Source organism: Stigmatopora argus, chromosome 21 (genome assembly GCF_051989625.1).
Source record: "Stigmatopora argus isolate UIUO_Sarg chromosome 21, RoL_Sarg_1.0, whole genome shotgun sequence".
Classification (NCBI taxonomy): Eukaryota; Metazoa; Chordata; class Actinopteri; order Syngnathiformes; family Syngnathidae; genus Stigmatopora; species Stigmatopora argus.
In genome coordinates, this window is record NC_135407.1 from 11,625,958 (window position 1) to 11,639,015 (window position 13,058).

General features: G+C 43.2%; 1 protein-coding gene and 1 pseudogene across 1 annotated transcript in view; both read right to left on the bottom strand.

The window, feature by feature from the left end:
• The window catches only part of vars2 (valyl-tRNA synthetase 2, mitochondrial), a 62,952-nt gene extending 49,920 nt beyond the window's left edge, over positions 1-13,032 (bottom strand). The window contains exons 1-7 of the mRNA XM_077591370.1: positions 12,434-13,032; positions 11,996-12,077; positions 11,771-11,871; positions 10,254-10,381; positions 10,064-10,130; positions 4,723-4,820; positions 4,554-4,635 (exon numbers count right to left, since the gene is read on the bottom strand). Of these exons, the coding sequence (XP_077447496.1) occupies positions 4,554-4,635; positions 4,723-4,820; positions 10,064-10,130; positions 10,254-10,381; positions 11,771-11,871; positions 11,996-12,077; positions 12,434-12,616 (741 nt within the window). The 5' untranslated portion in view covers positions 12,617-13,032. The remainder of the gene's footprint in view (positions 1-4,553; positions 4,636-4,722; positions 4,821-10,063; positions 10,131-10,253; positions 10,382-11,770; positions 11,872-11,995; positions 12,078-12,433) is intronic.
• LOC144067538 (uncharacterized) lies at positions 1,384-4,483 on the bottom strand (annotated as a pseudogene).
• Positions 13,033-13,058: the final 26 nt, after the last annotated feature.

Consider the following 13,058-nt stretch of genomic DNA (forward strand, 5'->3'; position numbering starts at 1 on the left):
AGGGAGTTGCCACTAGAAAGACAGTGCCCATGATGTTCTTATGAGCAGCATCTCGCATCCGCTGTATGATCGTATATCAAAATTTGTCTCGTATCTCAAGATCAATATTTGCCCGAAACTTTACTCATATCTCAAATTGCTCGTATGTCGGGGCACTTGTATGGTGAGGTATGACTGTACAGCAACGAACTAAGAGACGTCCCACTAGGAACACCAGGGTACATTCCCCGGGCCTCACCGCCGACAGCTGAGTTTAACATCATGCCCTCCAAGCTCAATGAAGTTAGGAAAGCAGTGAAGAAGTCAAGGCCCTCATCAGCACCTGGCCCTACATGATATATAAAAAACTGCCCTCAGGTATTAGAGCTACTCTGGTACCTAATGAGAACTGCCTGGAATAAGCAGCTCATTCAATCGGAGTGGCAAAGGGCTGTAGCGGGCTTCATCCCGAAGGAAGTGAATTCCAAAGAAATAGGCCAATTCAGAAGCATCGCCCTGCGTAACGTAGAAGGGAAGATCTTCATGGTGTTAGCGAAAAGGATGTCCGCCTACTTTCTAGAGAATGGCTATATCGATACCAACTGCCAAAAAGCAGGAATCCCGGGCTTTCCAGGGTTCGTAGCGAGTTCTGCCATGATCTGGGACCAGATCCAAAAGGCTAAGCGGGAGAAAACCGACAAGCACGTCATTTTCCTTTATCTCGCCAATGCGTATGGGTCTGTCCCACACCTGCTGATCAGCTACGCCTTGGAGTTCTTCCACATGCCTCCCTGACAAATGGTTGGCGGAATCAGATTACCGTCTGGCAAGAGATTACCCCCATTAAGGAGCTACATGGACGCCACCAGCCTCCTTCAGACAGCAGCATGCACATATCGACTGCTGAAGAGGATGGATGATGTGAAATATGAATTGTATTCTTATATTTAATCTTGCACCCTTCTGCACTCTTATGAATTTAGTCACTAGAATAGAATTTTTACTGACACCTACAGGTCAAGGCCTGTCATCACTTTGTATATAACACACCCCTTTTCGTGTTCCCGCCTAAAGTTTGTCTCCGCCTAACTTCTATTAAATACCATCACCGACCGAGCGGACGGCGTATCTGGTTGGGGGACCTCGACGTGGACGCTAGCTCTGTCCGTCCGCTCGCCCTCTTCTTAGGAAGGGTGGGGGCTAGCCAAGGGGGCTAGCCAAGAACAAAGAAAGCGGAGCGGGCAGCGGCCATTTTGAGAGCCATCGAGATGAGGCCTCCCTTCCAGATAACCTCCATCGGCCGGGAGTCAAAAACTACCACGTGTTTTGCTGCTTCCTCTGTATGAAGATTATTGTCGAGGCAACCCAGCTTTGACAGATGAGTTGATATCGTGGGCTAGGATGAAGATTAAACCCTCCAAATCCCATAGTCTGTCACTCAGAAGAGGAGTCAGAAATGACAACACTACCCTTATAGTCAGAGGAGAAAGAATCCCCCTCCTCTCTGAGCAACCCATCAAAAGTCTAGGGAGGCAGTACACCGCAGAACTCTCTGATAAACAGATGGAGAGGACCATCATGAGAAGACTTACTGATGGCCTCTCAAGGATTGACCAGAGCCAACTCCCCAGAAAGTTCAAGGTCTGGTGCTATTAAATAAAATTTAATGAAGAAAATGTGCTAGTGAGCATGAACATACTACTGATGCATCTGGACACATCACCTTACCCTAAGCCTGGGATCATCGGGTGTTTCGGGTCTTCCAACATCAGACACCCTCCTCCAGGTGGTGGTCAGCCCCGACTTGTTTCCTCTCTTAAGCCAGAGCCAGAAAATTTAATGAAGAAAATGTGGTAGTGAGTATGAACATACTACTGATGCATCTGGACACATCACCTAACCCTAAGCCTGGGATCATCAGGTGTTTTGGGTCTTCCGACATCAGACACCCTCCTCCAGGTGGTGGTCAGCCCCGACTCGTTTCCTCTCTTAAGCGAGAGCCATCTCGATGCTCTCTCTGCCGCATTGATGGTAAAGTGGATGTCTCTCCTTTTCCTCTCTCCCTTGAAGCCTAAAATATGTGCTCTGGCCAATGTTTGGGCTGCAAATCCCATACATTCAATCTCCACCGAGGGGCATCTTGCTCTGCACCCAGCTTCCTGACAATCACTGATTAGACCTGCATACTTGGCGGGTTTCCTTTCAAAGGTGCCCTCCAATCTATCTTCCCATCTACTGTCATCTCCAGTAATACCACTTGCTTTGTGGAATTGGAGATCAGGACAATGAAGGTTGCAGTGTTTATACGGTGTTGCTAGGAAACTATAGTTGACAACTGAGGTCCACTTTCAGATGCCAGTCTCTTGCAGAGTCCACGATTTCTGCCGCTTTGGTCCTGGCCGGGGTTTTCCGCTCCCCAGCTTTGACGAAGGTGATGTTTCTCTTAGGGGGTGGGTTCGACCCCATTTCGGCCTCTCAAGTCCACTGCTGCAGCAGCTGAGGATATGCTTTGAGGTTCCTTGCTTGGAACACAGGAGGCAAGCTGGTGTTTCTGCTAAGCCCGACATGTGCAGATTTGATGGGCTTGGGAGCATGTCATACACTGCCTGGACGAGGATCTTTATTGCCGAGATTCGACACTTCAAAGCTCCCTCCAGGTCACTTTACTCTCCATTGTGTTTTCCCATCTTGTCCAAACTCCCTGTTGTTTCATCCCCACAGCCTTGCAAGATCTTATCTCATCCTTTGCCACTGTTACCCCAACCAGCACCAGGCTCCGTCTCTCCTTTCCCTTGGTGCTCAGTTGAGGTGTTCGGAAGGATCCTAGCCCTGGACGGCTCCGTGTGACCACTTCCACCAAGTTCCCGTGATGGAGCCTGACTTTGGCTTCTTGAACAGCTTCCTCTGCTCTCCACTTCCTGTCAGTCTTTAGTTGTATCCCCGCACTGGACACGTTTGGGTCTCTTGAGTCTCTGTACTGTTCTTTTGCAGACCTTCCTCTCAAGGGTCTCAACTGCCAAGATTGGGAAGGTGTATGTGAGGAGTGGCCATAAGATCCTGTGGGGAATGCCGATAGACCCAGGCTTTGAACTTACCCAGAGGGCTGACTTGTCCACAGTTTGCAGCCACCCCTCCAACTAGGTGCAGGTGGACTGAATTGCTGATGCAGCATTTAGCGAGCAGTCAAAGATTTTGTCCAGGCTCTTGACTGGCTTCTTCATTAAGGTGGGGGATGGCTTCACCCGAGATGCTAAACTGAAAATTGTTCCCAACCTTACCTTTCTTCAACATCGATGATCGTGATTTGGCTGGTTTAAAACTCATCTGGGTCCGCTTTACCAGCTTCTCGAGACCCTTCGGAATCCACCGGCTTCTTGGGACTGATTCTCTTCGGACTGCGAGGTCATCCATGAATGCCGATAGGTGGCTGGCGTTGTCCAGATTCTAAGTGTGGCCCTCTGCACTCTGGCTCAGCAGATTTGATTAGCATGGTCATGGTCAGGAAAAACAGCATCACATAAATTGTACACCCTGTGATTATGGCATCTCTTCCTTGTGCCAAGATGATACTGATGCTCCTGGGATTGTTGTTGTCATCAGGAATGAGGTCTGTACATCTACTGTGTATATATATAATATGTGATATCTCATCAAAGTGTACTGGACCAGTTTGCGAGGAATGGAACGGTATGCATTCTCCATGCTGAGACATAGTTCCAATAGTTTGCCTTTGTTCTTCCTGGCCTCCTAGATTAGCTGTACCCCATTTTGCCTGGCATCCCTGGAATGCCACCCTTCACATGTATCGATGTGGGTGTTCTTTAGCAGGTTGGTGCTCAGCCGTTTGAAAATATTACCAAAGAAGACCTTAGCCTCGACACTCAACAGGGGTATGATACAGAACTTTTCTAGCTGGGTGGAGTTATCCTCCTTTGGGATCCACGCCCCTTCCGCCATTCGTCACTGCTCTGGGATCTTCCCCCTACTAGGGAACACTTGCAGGATTTAACACAAAGGCTGGAGGAGTTTGGGACAGTTCTATACGGTTTGTATGAAGTGCCTCCAGGTCCTGGAGCTGCTTTCTAGACAACCTCACTGACTTCCTTCAGCTGCATTTCAGAGATGTTGAACTATACATCTGCTTCTGGGGGGTCTAGGAGGATGTTGCACTCTCCCATCTCCTGCTCCCTCTTGGGGTCGCGGTATGTTTGCGTGACATGTTTGTTTATTTCTTCCTGCGAGGAGGCCAGTTTCCTGGTGTGATTAGGGTGCTCATCGTCCCTCCCTCTCAGGCACCACTGGGAGTATTTCTCCATGTGGTTCATCGTAGCTTATGTGGGCATCCTCCTCTCAAAAGACACAGATTCCTTTCTGCGCAATAAACTGAGAGAATTAACTTTATATCACAGCCCTCCGCCATATTGGATATTCTGGCTCAAAATGGGTTAGTCCGCCAACAGCAGTCTCTTTATGCTTTTTAATATAAAATAAATAGATCATAACCTTGAAATTTTGATATGGGTATAGGTAGGAAATGTGTTTTTTTTAGATTTAGAATAATTTTAATGTCTTACTTTATCCATGGTAAAACAGGCTCTACTCCAGTCTAAGGATGCACCAAGTTTTCTCAGCTGTTGATATATCTCATCTCCTTTCCTAACACAAAAACAGAGTGCCAAAATGAATTTTGAAACAACCTTACATTAGATACAGCTATCTAAGAGATAAAAAATAAAGACTCACTCATTTTTCCAATTCCAAACCTCCTGTAAAAACTCTTCTCTTGTCAAGTCTTGCCTGTGCTTCCCTTTTTCTTGAAGGAGCATCCTCTCCACTATGCTCTATTTCAAAAAGATGAGTTTAGGAATATGCAGTGTTTCAGTCCCCCAAAAAATGGAAGACGACATTTCATAGTTCTGACAACAGTCTTTAATCGTGAACAACGTTTCCTATATACTGCGCGCGTGCCAGTGCGCAAAATAAAATTCAATCTTAATTGTGAAAATAAATAAATAAACACATTACATTTTTTTTCTGTGCCATTTTGCAATGCAACTCAAGTGGCAGTCTGTCACTAAAAAGCGATGACAAATGATAGTTCCGGATAAAAATATGATTAACATTGTGTTCAGCCAATTATATGATGCAGTTCATTCCATCCATGCGTGTTTATTTTCGCGGCTTGAGTAAATGTTGACGACATTAATTGGCTGTGTAACCTGCGTTAGTTACGCAGCCAATTAATGAATTAATGTAATTAAAATGCTCTATGTGTATGTGTTCTGCAGGTTAGGATATATAGTTCGGTGGACCTGCTGCCAACCCTTAATTTATGGCGAAATGACCGGGCGGAGCCACTCAAGAAGCCAAATTTTAAAAAGAAATGCGGTTCTTTTAAGATGGAATGGCTGTCGGCGTACTTGCGAATCGAAGAACTAAAACTCGGTGACATTTTTTCTATTTCAAGTGATAAAGGACTGGTCTGCCAAACATGTTGCGAAGCCGAAGTAGCGAGCGACTTCTCGGAGGGAAAAGTGTGGACTGAATGAAAGTTGGACTTTCTCAAGCGTCACGCTCCACACAAGTCATTTGAATGCTGTTGGAATTGTAGGAAGACGCTAGATGGGAATGGTCCTTAGTGTGCACAGGGAGCTTGTCTGTACGCTCAGACATGAAAAATGAGAGGGAACGTTGATCACGAGCACCGAATATTTTAAGAAATTAATCATTCCACTGTTCTCCTGAACATCTTTTGTGATTACATATAGTAGTAGGAATGTAACAATAAATCAATCTTGATCTATATACTGATTGGTTAAGCTCAATTGAATCAGCATCATTATTTTTAGATATGCAATTTTGTTTAAAAAGTTGCTTTCATTCTAAGGTATGACAATTTATAGCAAGACAATTGCTCCAAAAGTCAAGATTGCTTTGCATTTCATATAGCTTATGGTGAGCACGTCCGCCTCACTGTTCTGAGATTCACAAACCAATCCCCAGTAGGTTTTGACCTTCCTGTGTAGAGTTTACATGTTCTCCCTCGGCCTGCGTAGGTGTTCTCCAGGTACTCCGGTTTTCTCTCACATTCCAAAAACATGAATGCTAGGCTGGTTGAAAACTGTAAATTGCCCTTAGGTAGAAGTGTGCCAATGAATGTTTGTCTCTCTCCTTATGCCCTGCGATTCTCCGCCTGCGTAGTTGGCTGGAATAGGCTCACCCCGGCGACTCGTGAGGATAAGCGGAAAATGAGTGAATCGGTGAAACATATTTGATTTTATTAAATATGGGTACTCGGATGATTTGCCGAAAGACGTTTCGCCGACGGACGTTTGGCCGACGGACAGGTCGCCGGATGGACGTTTCGCCTAACGTTCATTCGGCCGAATGAACGTTTCGGCGAAACGTCCGTTCGGCGAAACGTTCATTCGTGCGCTCGCCCCGCCCCCGGATCGTGTGTACATGTTTTTTAACCTCGGCCCGCGGGCTTTATACGGCCCGTTACAGATAATTCATTTAGGAATAACAAGGGCATGTACATATGTCTACATACAAGTACGTACTACACTACAATGTGCTGCCATTTTTTATTTTTTTTTATTTTATCCTTGCGTTTAAAGTAGTAGCCATTTGGAGATCATGCAGAACAGTACGTGACAGAAGAAATAGAGAAAATAAAGTAGTAGTAACAGTAAGTACTACTGTAATGAAATTGTAAATCCAGAAATCCTACTCCAGAAAATTTACACCAGCATAGAAAACGTTGAGATTAATCTTTGAATTAAGGTTCTCGGCAAATCATTTTGAATATATATTTCCTAAAATATGGCAAATGGCTACTACTTTAAACGCAAGGATAAAATAAAAATATAAAACATTGGCAGCACGTACGTACTTGTATTTAGAAATATGTCCAGCGGGGGGCAGTACATTTTGAGATGAAGATTTAAAGTGGAAGTGGAAAGTGGTCTTGATGTTCTTATTGTCTTTTTTTTCTCTAACATATCATACATTTCATCCAACGTATATTAATTATAATTTCTTGTAAACTGTGTGTGTGTAAGTGAAAAAAATTAAAGTGTTTAATTTATTATTTTATTAAACAAATAAAAGTGGGGATGTTTCGATTGGATGTTTACACCGGACATCCGGGTTGGCTAGGTGAGCCAAGGGGAAGGCGACGCGGTCCATGTTTTGCTATCCCCTTATGGAATGTTAGAGAAAAGACCTTGCTGGGAATCAGTGGCGGGCGGTGCATTTTCTGGTAGCGCCTTCAACGTATCAATCCAACCCTCAAAAACTATTTTATGGCTATAAAACCTCTACTGCAGCTACAGCTGCGACACATAAAAAATAACCAATAAATTAATGCACAAAAATGGGGTAAAATCCACTTCCTAGCAGCATTTCATGATTAAATACAAATACTGGAGCTTTTCAGACATTAAAACCAGGCCAGGGGGTGATTTTCCCGGGAAAAGACAGCGATGAATGTCAATGGCGTACGGGCAAACATTGCCCGAAAATGGGGTAAAATCCAGCCAAAAACAGCATTTATTGATTAAATACAAATACTGGCGCTTTTTAGACAATAGAACCCGGCTCGGAGTATCATTTCCCCGGTAAAAAGACAGCGATGAACGTCGATACGTCCATACGCGAAATGACAAAAAATGCACTAAAATTAGGTAAAATCCACTTCCTAGCATCATTTTGTGATTAATTACAAACACTGGAGCTTAAATACAAACACTGGAGCTTTTCAGATATCTGAACTTGGCCCACAATTGAAATATTATTTAGGAATATAGCCATATTTGTAATTTTACTCACCAAAAATCCTTTTTACACAATATCCATCCTCCTTTCTTTCTTCCTTCTTTCCTATCGCCATCGATGCTAATGATGAAAGTCGAGCCTGTCCTGTCATATTTCCGGCATAGTCCGTTTTGAAAATAGCTTAAATCAACACAACAATATACTATTTGCTTGTGGAGCGAAGTTAGCGCGCTTAAAGTGCCCCACACACCATTTTCCCGGCTGTAACAGGCTTGCTAGCTTCGGAGTTGACCGCCCTTTCTTAATGATTTTCCATTTTTTTTCCTGAAAAAGTCCGTCAGGAAAATAGCTTTGTGAGCAAACAGAATCTATTTGTTTTTGATTCTGTCGGCCATAGTGGGTGGAGTTTGCGATCTCGGCTGCCTCGGTACTGCTCTGGCCCGCCTACTAGCCAATCATAGTTTGTGAAAGCAATGACATGTCCCAGCCAGCAAAATGCTAACGCCTATGAAAAATCATTGTGGGGTTGCCAACTCGAAATCTGATTGGTTAAAAGCAACAGTCTAGTTTAATGCAGCAGAGCCCGCAAGAACTGATTGTGCAGGCTTTGAGGCAGATCTGATCTGGCAATAAATAATGGCGGAAATGTGATTGGTTAAATGCTTCAATATGAAAACACACATCTGGAAGCAGTGCAACCAGGGGGGAAAGCAATGAAAGGAAGCTAACAGACCATTTGGAATAATAAGTACGTATTGATGGACAAAATATAATATGATTCAGATATTTCTTAGGCCAGCAGAGAAGGCCTTGAAGGCCCTGACGCTCCGCCACTGCTGGGAATACCACGCACTAATAATTCTGTTGAAGGTTGGCACCGCGCATTTCAATGTAGAGTGTCAGTTGTCCATCCAAATTTATCTCGTCTGATAAGCAAACTCAAATTAGAGCAAAGTGATTGGGAAATACGAATACAACAGGCTTATGGCAGTATTATGCCCAGACAGACCAAAAAGTCATACGCAGCTGTTAATGAACGGTTAAAAAAGCTCACGGATGACTATGAAACCCCGAATCGATTTCCAAACAAACTACAGTACCTAGAAGCCATTGCGCTTAATTTGTAAGTCTTACTGTTTTAATAAAAACTGCCACTGCCATCTGTGAATTCCCTTTGTACATAATTTGTAAGTTTGTATTGTATTTGTAATTTTTGTACATAGTTTGTATTGTATTTGTAATTTTTGTACAGGTGTACGTTTTTTACTGCTTTAATAAAAACACCATCTGTGAATTTGCTTTGTCTTCTTTTTAATAAAATATTTGTTTGAATGGCAGCTTATTGATAATGTGTTTAATATTAAAAAGCAAGTAAAATGATTATCTTTGTACTGGCTCTTGACTAATTCTATTTACTCCCAAATGACCCATTATTAAACTTGCATCCAGAGGATGGTACTCTGCCTGACGGATTTCACGGTGAGCAGTGTTCAGTGAATTTGTTTTGTCAGCACATTGTAGTGTAGTGCGTACTTGTATTTAGAAATATATCCAGCAGGGGGCAGTACACGACCTTGTTATTCCTAAATGAATGTTATCTGTAACGGGCCGTATATGGCCCGCGGGCCGAGGTTGAAAAACATGTACACACGATCCGGGGGCGGGGCAAGCGCGCGAATCCCGTTTCGGCGAAACGTCTGTTCGGCCAAACGTTCATTCGGCCGAACGGCCGTTCGTCGAAACGGCCGTTCGTCGAAACGGCCGTTCGTCGAAACGGCCGTTCGTCGAAACGGCCGTTCGTCGAAACGGCCGTTCGTCGAAACGGCCGTTCGTCGAAACGGCCGTTCGGCGAAACGGCCGTTCGTCGAAACGGCCGTTCGGCGAAACGGCCGTTCGGCGAAACGTCCGTTCGGCGAAACGTCCGTTCGGCGAAACGTCCGTTCGGCGAAACGTCCATTCGGCGACCTGTCCGTCAGCCAAACGTCCGTCGGCGAAACGTCTTTCGGCGAATCATCCGGTCACGTTAAATATGTACGCAATATCGGTTTAAATGTAGTGAAGTCCCTTGAATCAAATTGTGGCACTTTTTAATGAAATTGACCAAAGAATTGATAGTACATCATGAAATTGGTGATTTAGCACCCTATTAAATAGCACAATTCTTTGTCATAAATATTTTGCATTCAGCATCCATGGAAGGCTGCACCCCCAATGGTCTGCTTTGTGTTCTCTCTTTACAAGTACAATACACACTGATATCCTTAAAAATAACGACAAAAAGTTGTAAAAAATGGATACGATTTACCTGTGTTGCTATACCAGCATGGTCACAGCCAGGAACCCATAGTACTCTGTGTCCCTGCATCCTTCTCCTGGTAGATTAATGAGAATCAATCAATCAATCAATAAGAATACGCGTCATTCATCCAACAGCAATATAATTATAGCATAAAACATTTAAATTACAACATTCTACATCTGTTTCTGGCATTTACCATCGAACCAAAGCATCTTCTATTGCTACAGTCAGAGCATGGCCCAGATGCAGAGTTCCTGTCACGTTTGGGGGTGGTATGCACAAACTGAAGTTCTGATCCACAGCATGAGTTAATTTCTGAACATTCTAAAAGGAAAACAAGACATCATGTCATACATACTGCCACCTAAATTAATATGCCCAACTACATGTATGGCATGATCTTCTTCAGGGGTCACCATTCTGAACTCGTAGGAATATTGTAGGGGATGGTGTGCAAATATTTAAACATTCATTCATTCTCTGAACCACTTTATCCTCACAAGGGTCGCGGCGGGTGCTGGAGCCTATACCAGCTGACTTTGGGCACGAGGCGGGAGACACCCTGAATTGGTGGCCAGCCAATTGCAGGGCATGAGGAGACAAACAACCATCCACGCACACACTCATACCTAGCAGCAATTTAGTGTGACCAACCAGCCTACGATGCATGTTTTTGAAATGTGGGAAGAAACCGGCGTAACCGGAGATAACCTACGCAGGCCCGAGGTGAACATGCAAGCTCACACAGCTGGACCGACCTTGATTCGAACCCAGGACCCAGGAGGAAGCAGCTACGATTCCAACAACACAAATGAGAAAAAAATGGTCACGTGTCGAGCGCCTACTTTGACGACGTTTGTCTTGTGCATTTTAGAACCATTAGTAAAAGCAATTGTCTTTAGATCATTTTTTCTCAAAGCATCCGTCAACAAGCACTGCCGAAAGCGAACGTAAACCCAAACAGGTAAGAAGCAGCGGCGATAAATAAAATGGGTGAAAAACTACATGCCAAAGAAATTGTAAATTGTTAATGAAAAAGATTAAAAGTTCAATGTATTGTTGTTTTGAATTCTTTATTTTATGTTTATTAGATGTGTGTGCATGTTTGTTTGCTCTGTCTGTTACCCAAGGTTAGCTTCCTGACACTTGTGCACCTGCGCTTCAACACGAATAGATTTTGCATGTTTATTATTCATTTTAAAGGCTTACTAAACAATTTTCTGATCATTTTAGAGTGTTTTCACACATTTCCTACAAAATTGGGATATTTTGATCAATTTTTAAAGGTTTAGTTGGTAGTTTTGTGAGGACCGTGTAACAAATTAGACAGATTACATATAAAGTACTGTTCTACTTACAAAATTTTCAACTTACGAAATAAGTTCTGGAACCAATTAATTTCGTAAGTAAAGGTACGACTGTGTGTTTTACTGTGTTAAATAAATTTTGATAATTATCCCAAGGACGCATTAACTTTATATTAGTGTCTTAAAATACAACAGGTTAATATCAAATGTGATGCAGCCATACATGGTGCATGTTACTTATTGTTTTTTTTTAATTCATCAAAAACATGCAGAAGTAGGTTGATATAAAATTCTAACTTGTTCGTTCGTATCGGTGTTTGCAAGAGTCAAAGGTTGTTTGTCTGCCAATTTTGTGATTAAATAAAGATTATAAAAGTACAATGCAGAATCAGTGTCAATCTCTCACATGGTGCTCGGGGGTGAAAAATCCTTCCTTCTCCCACCACTGATACCATCTGGATTCCACATAATCTGGGCAGTATGCAGTTGGGAATGGAAGGTTTGTGTCTGCAAAAACATGTTTACATATAATAAAATAAATTTGAATTCTGCAGAAAGTGACAACATCGACACAGAAACAATTACGAGGGGGGGGATGCTAACCAAAAAAATCCTTACTTTTCACACTTACCTTTCTTTGCTCCTGGTGGTGTGTCTGCAGTGTAGTGGATTCGCTCCTTCTGCCTCCATTTGATGGCATCCGCTTCAGCAGTCTGGAAACAAACATAACTCATTCATTCATCTTCCGCACCGTGCATACGCGAAAGGGTTGCAGGGGTTGCTGGAGCTTAACCCAGCTGGCGAAAGGCAGACGACCCCCTAGACTGGTCGCCTGTCAGCCGTAGGGCACACAGAGAGACAAACGACAACACGCATTCACAATCATACCGCCACCAGGGGAATCGAGCCCGCGCCTGCCCGCACCCAAGTCAGGCGAGTGAACCAATGCATCACAAGGCGGTTCTCAATGTGGATATCAATGTGTGAAGAATTTTTTGTAAAAACTTTTTTTGCGTTCTCAGAGCTCAGAGTTCATAAATGAAAACACAATAATATAATTCCTACTCACAATGTGTTGAGAGGCTAGGATCACGTTCTCCTTCTGTTTTTTCCGCTTCTGCTTTTCAATTTGAAGACGAGATTGACAAATTGACTTGGAGTCAGATATTTTTGAAGGCTTGAACGAGTTGCTGGAACAGAATCTGATAGATTCTCCCCATGTGCGCTTCAGAACAGCACATAGCCTCCACATTCTGAAGGACCAGTTTACACGCGCACTCAGGAAATAATTTGTATTAAAATTCACTAAAAAGGCATGTCATCCTACTGAATGAAAGCACTTCTAAAAATAGAGAGCAAAATCCATAATTTATAGGATCTATCACTTTCATAGTGTTGAGAACACCCTCAACGACCTTTAAATTCGTTTTCTTGGTGATGTCCGCATTTCTTCACGATTACTTATCAACGATTTAGCAACTTTTAATTGCGTAACGCCCGCGCTCAACATACATTTTTAAATGATTTAGTACGCTAAATAATGCTATTGATGCTTTATGTCAGCATGCTATTTCTTGAAGACGGTCTATTCTGGGTAACAACAGGAATACAGTCCATGTTGTCCGTCTACAAATATCCTCCGACATTGAAAAGTACAAATCGGAAATACACAATCTTGTGCATACCAAAATAAA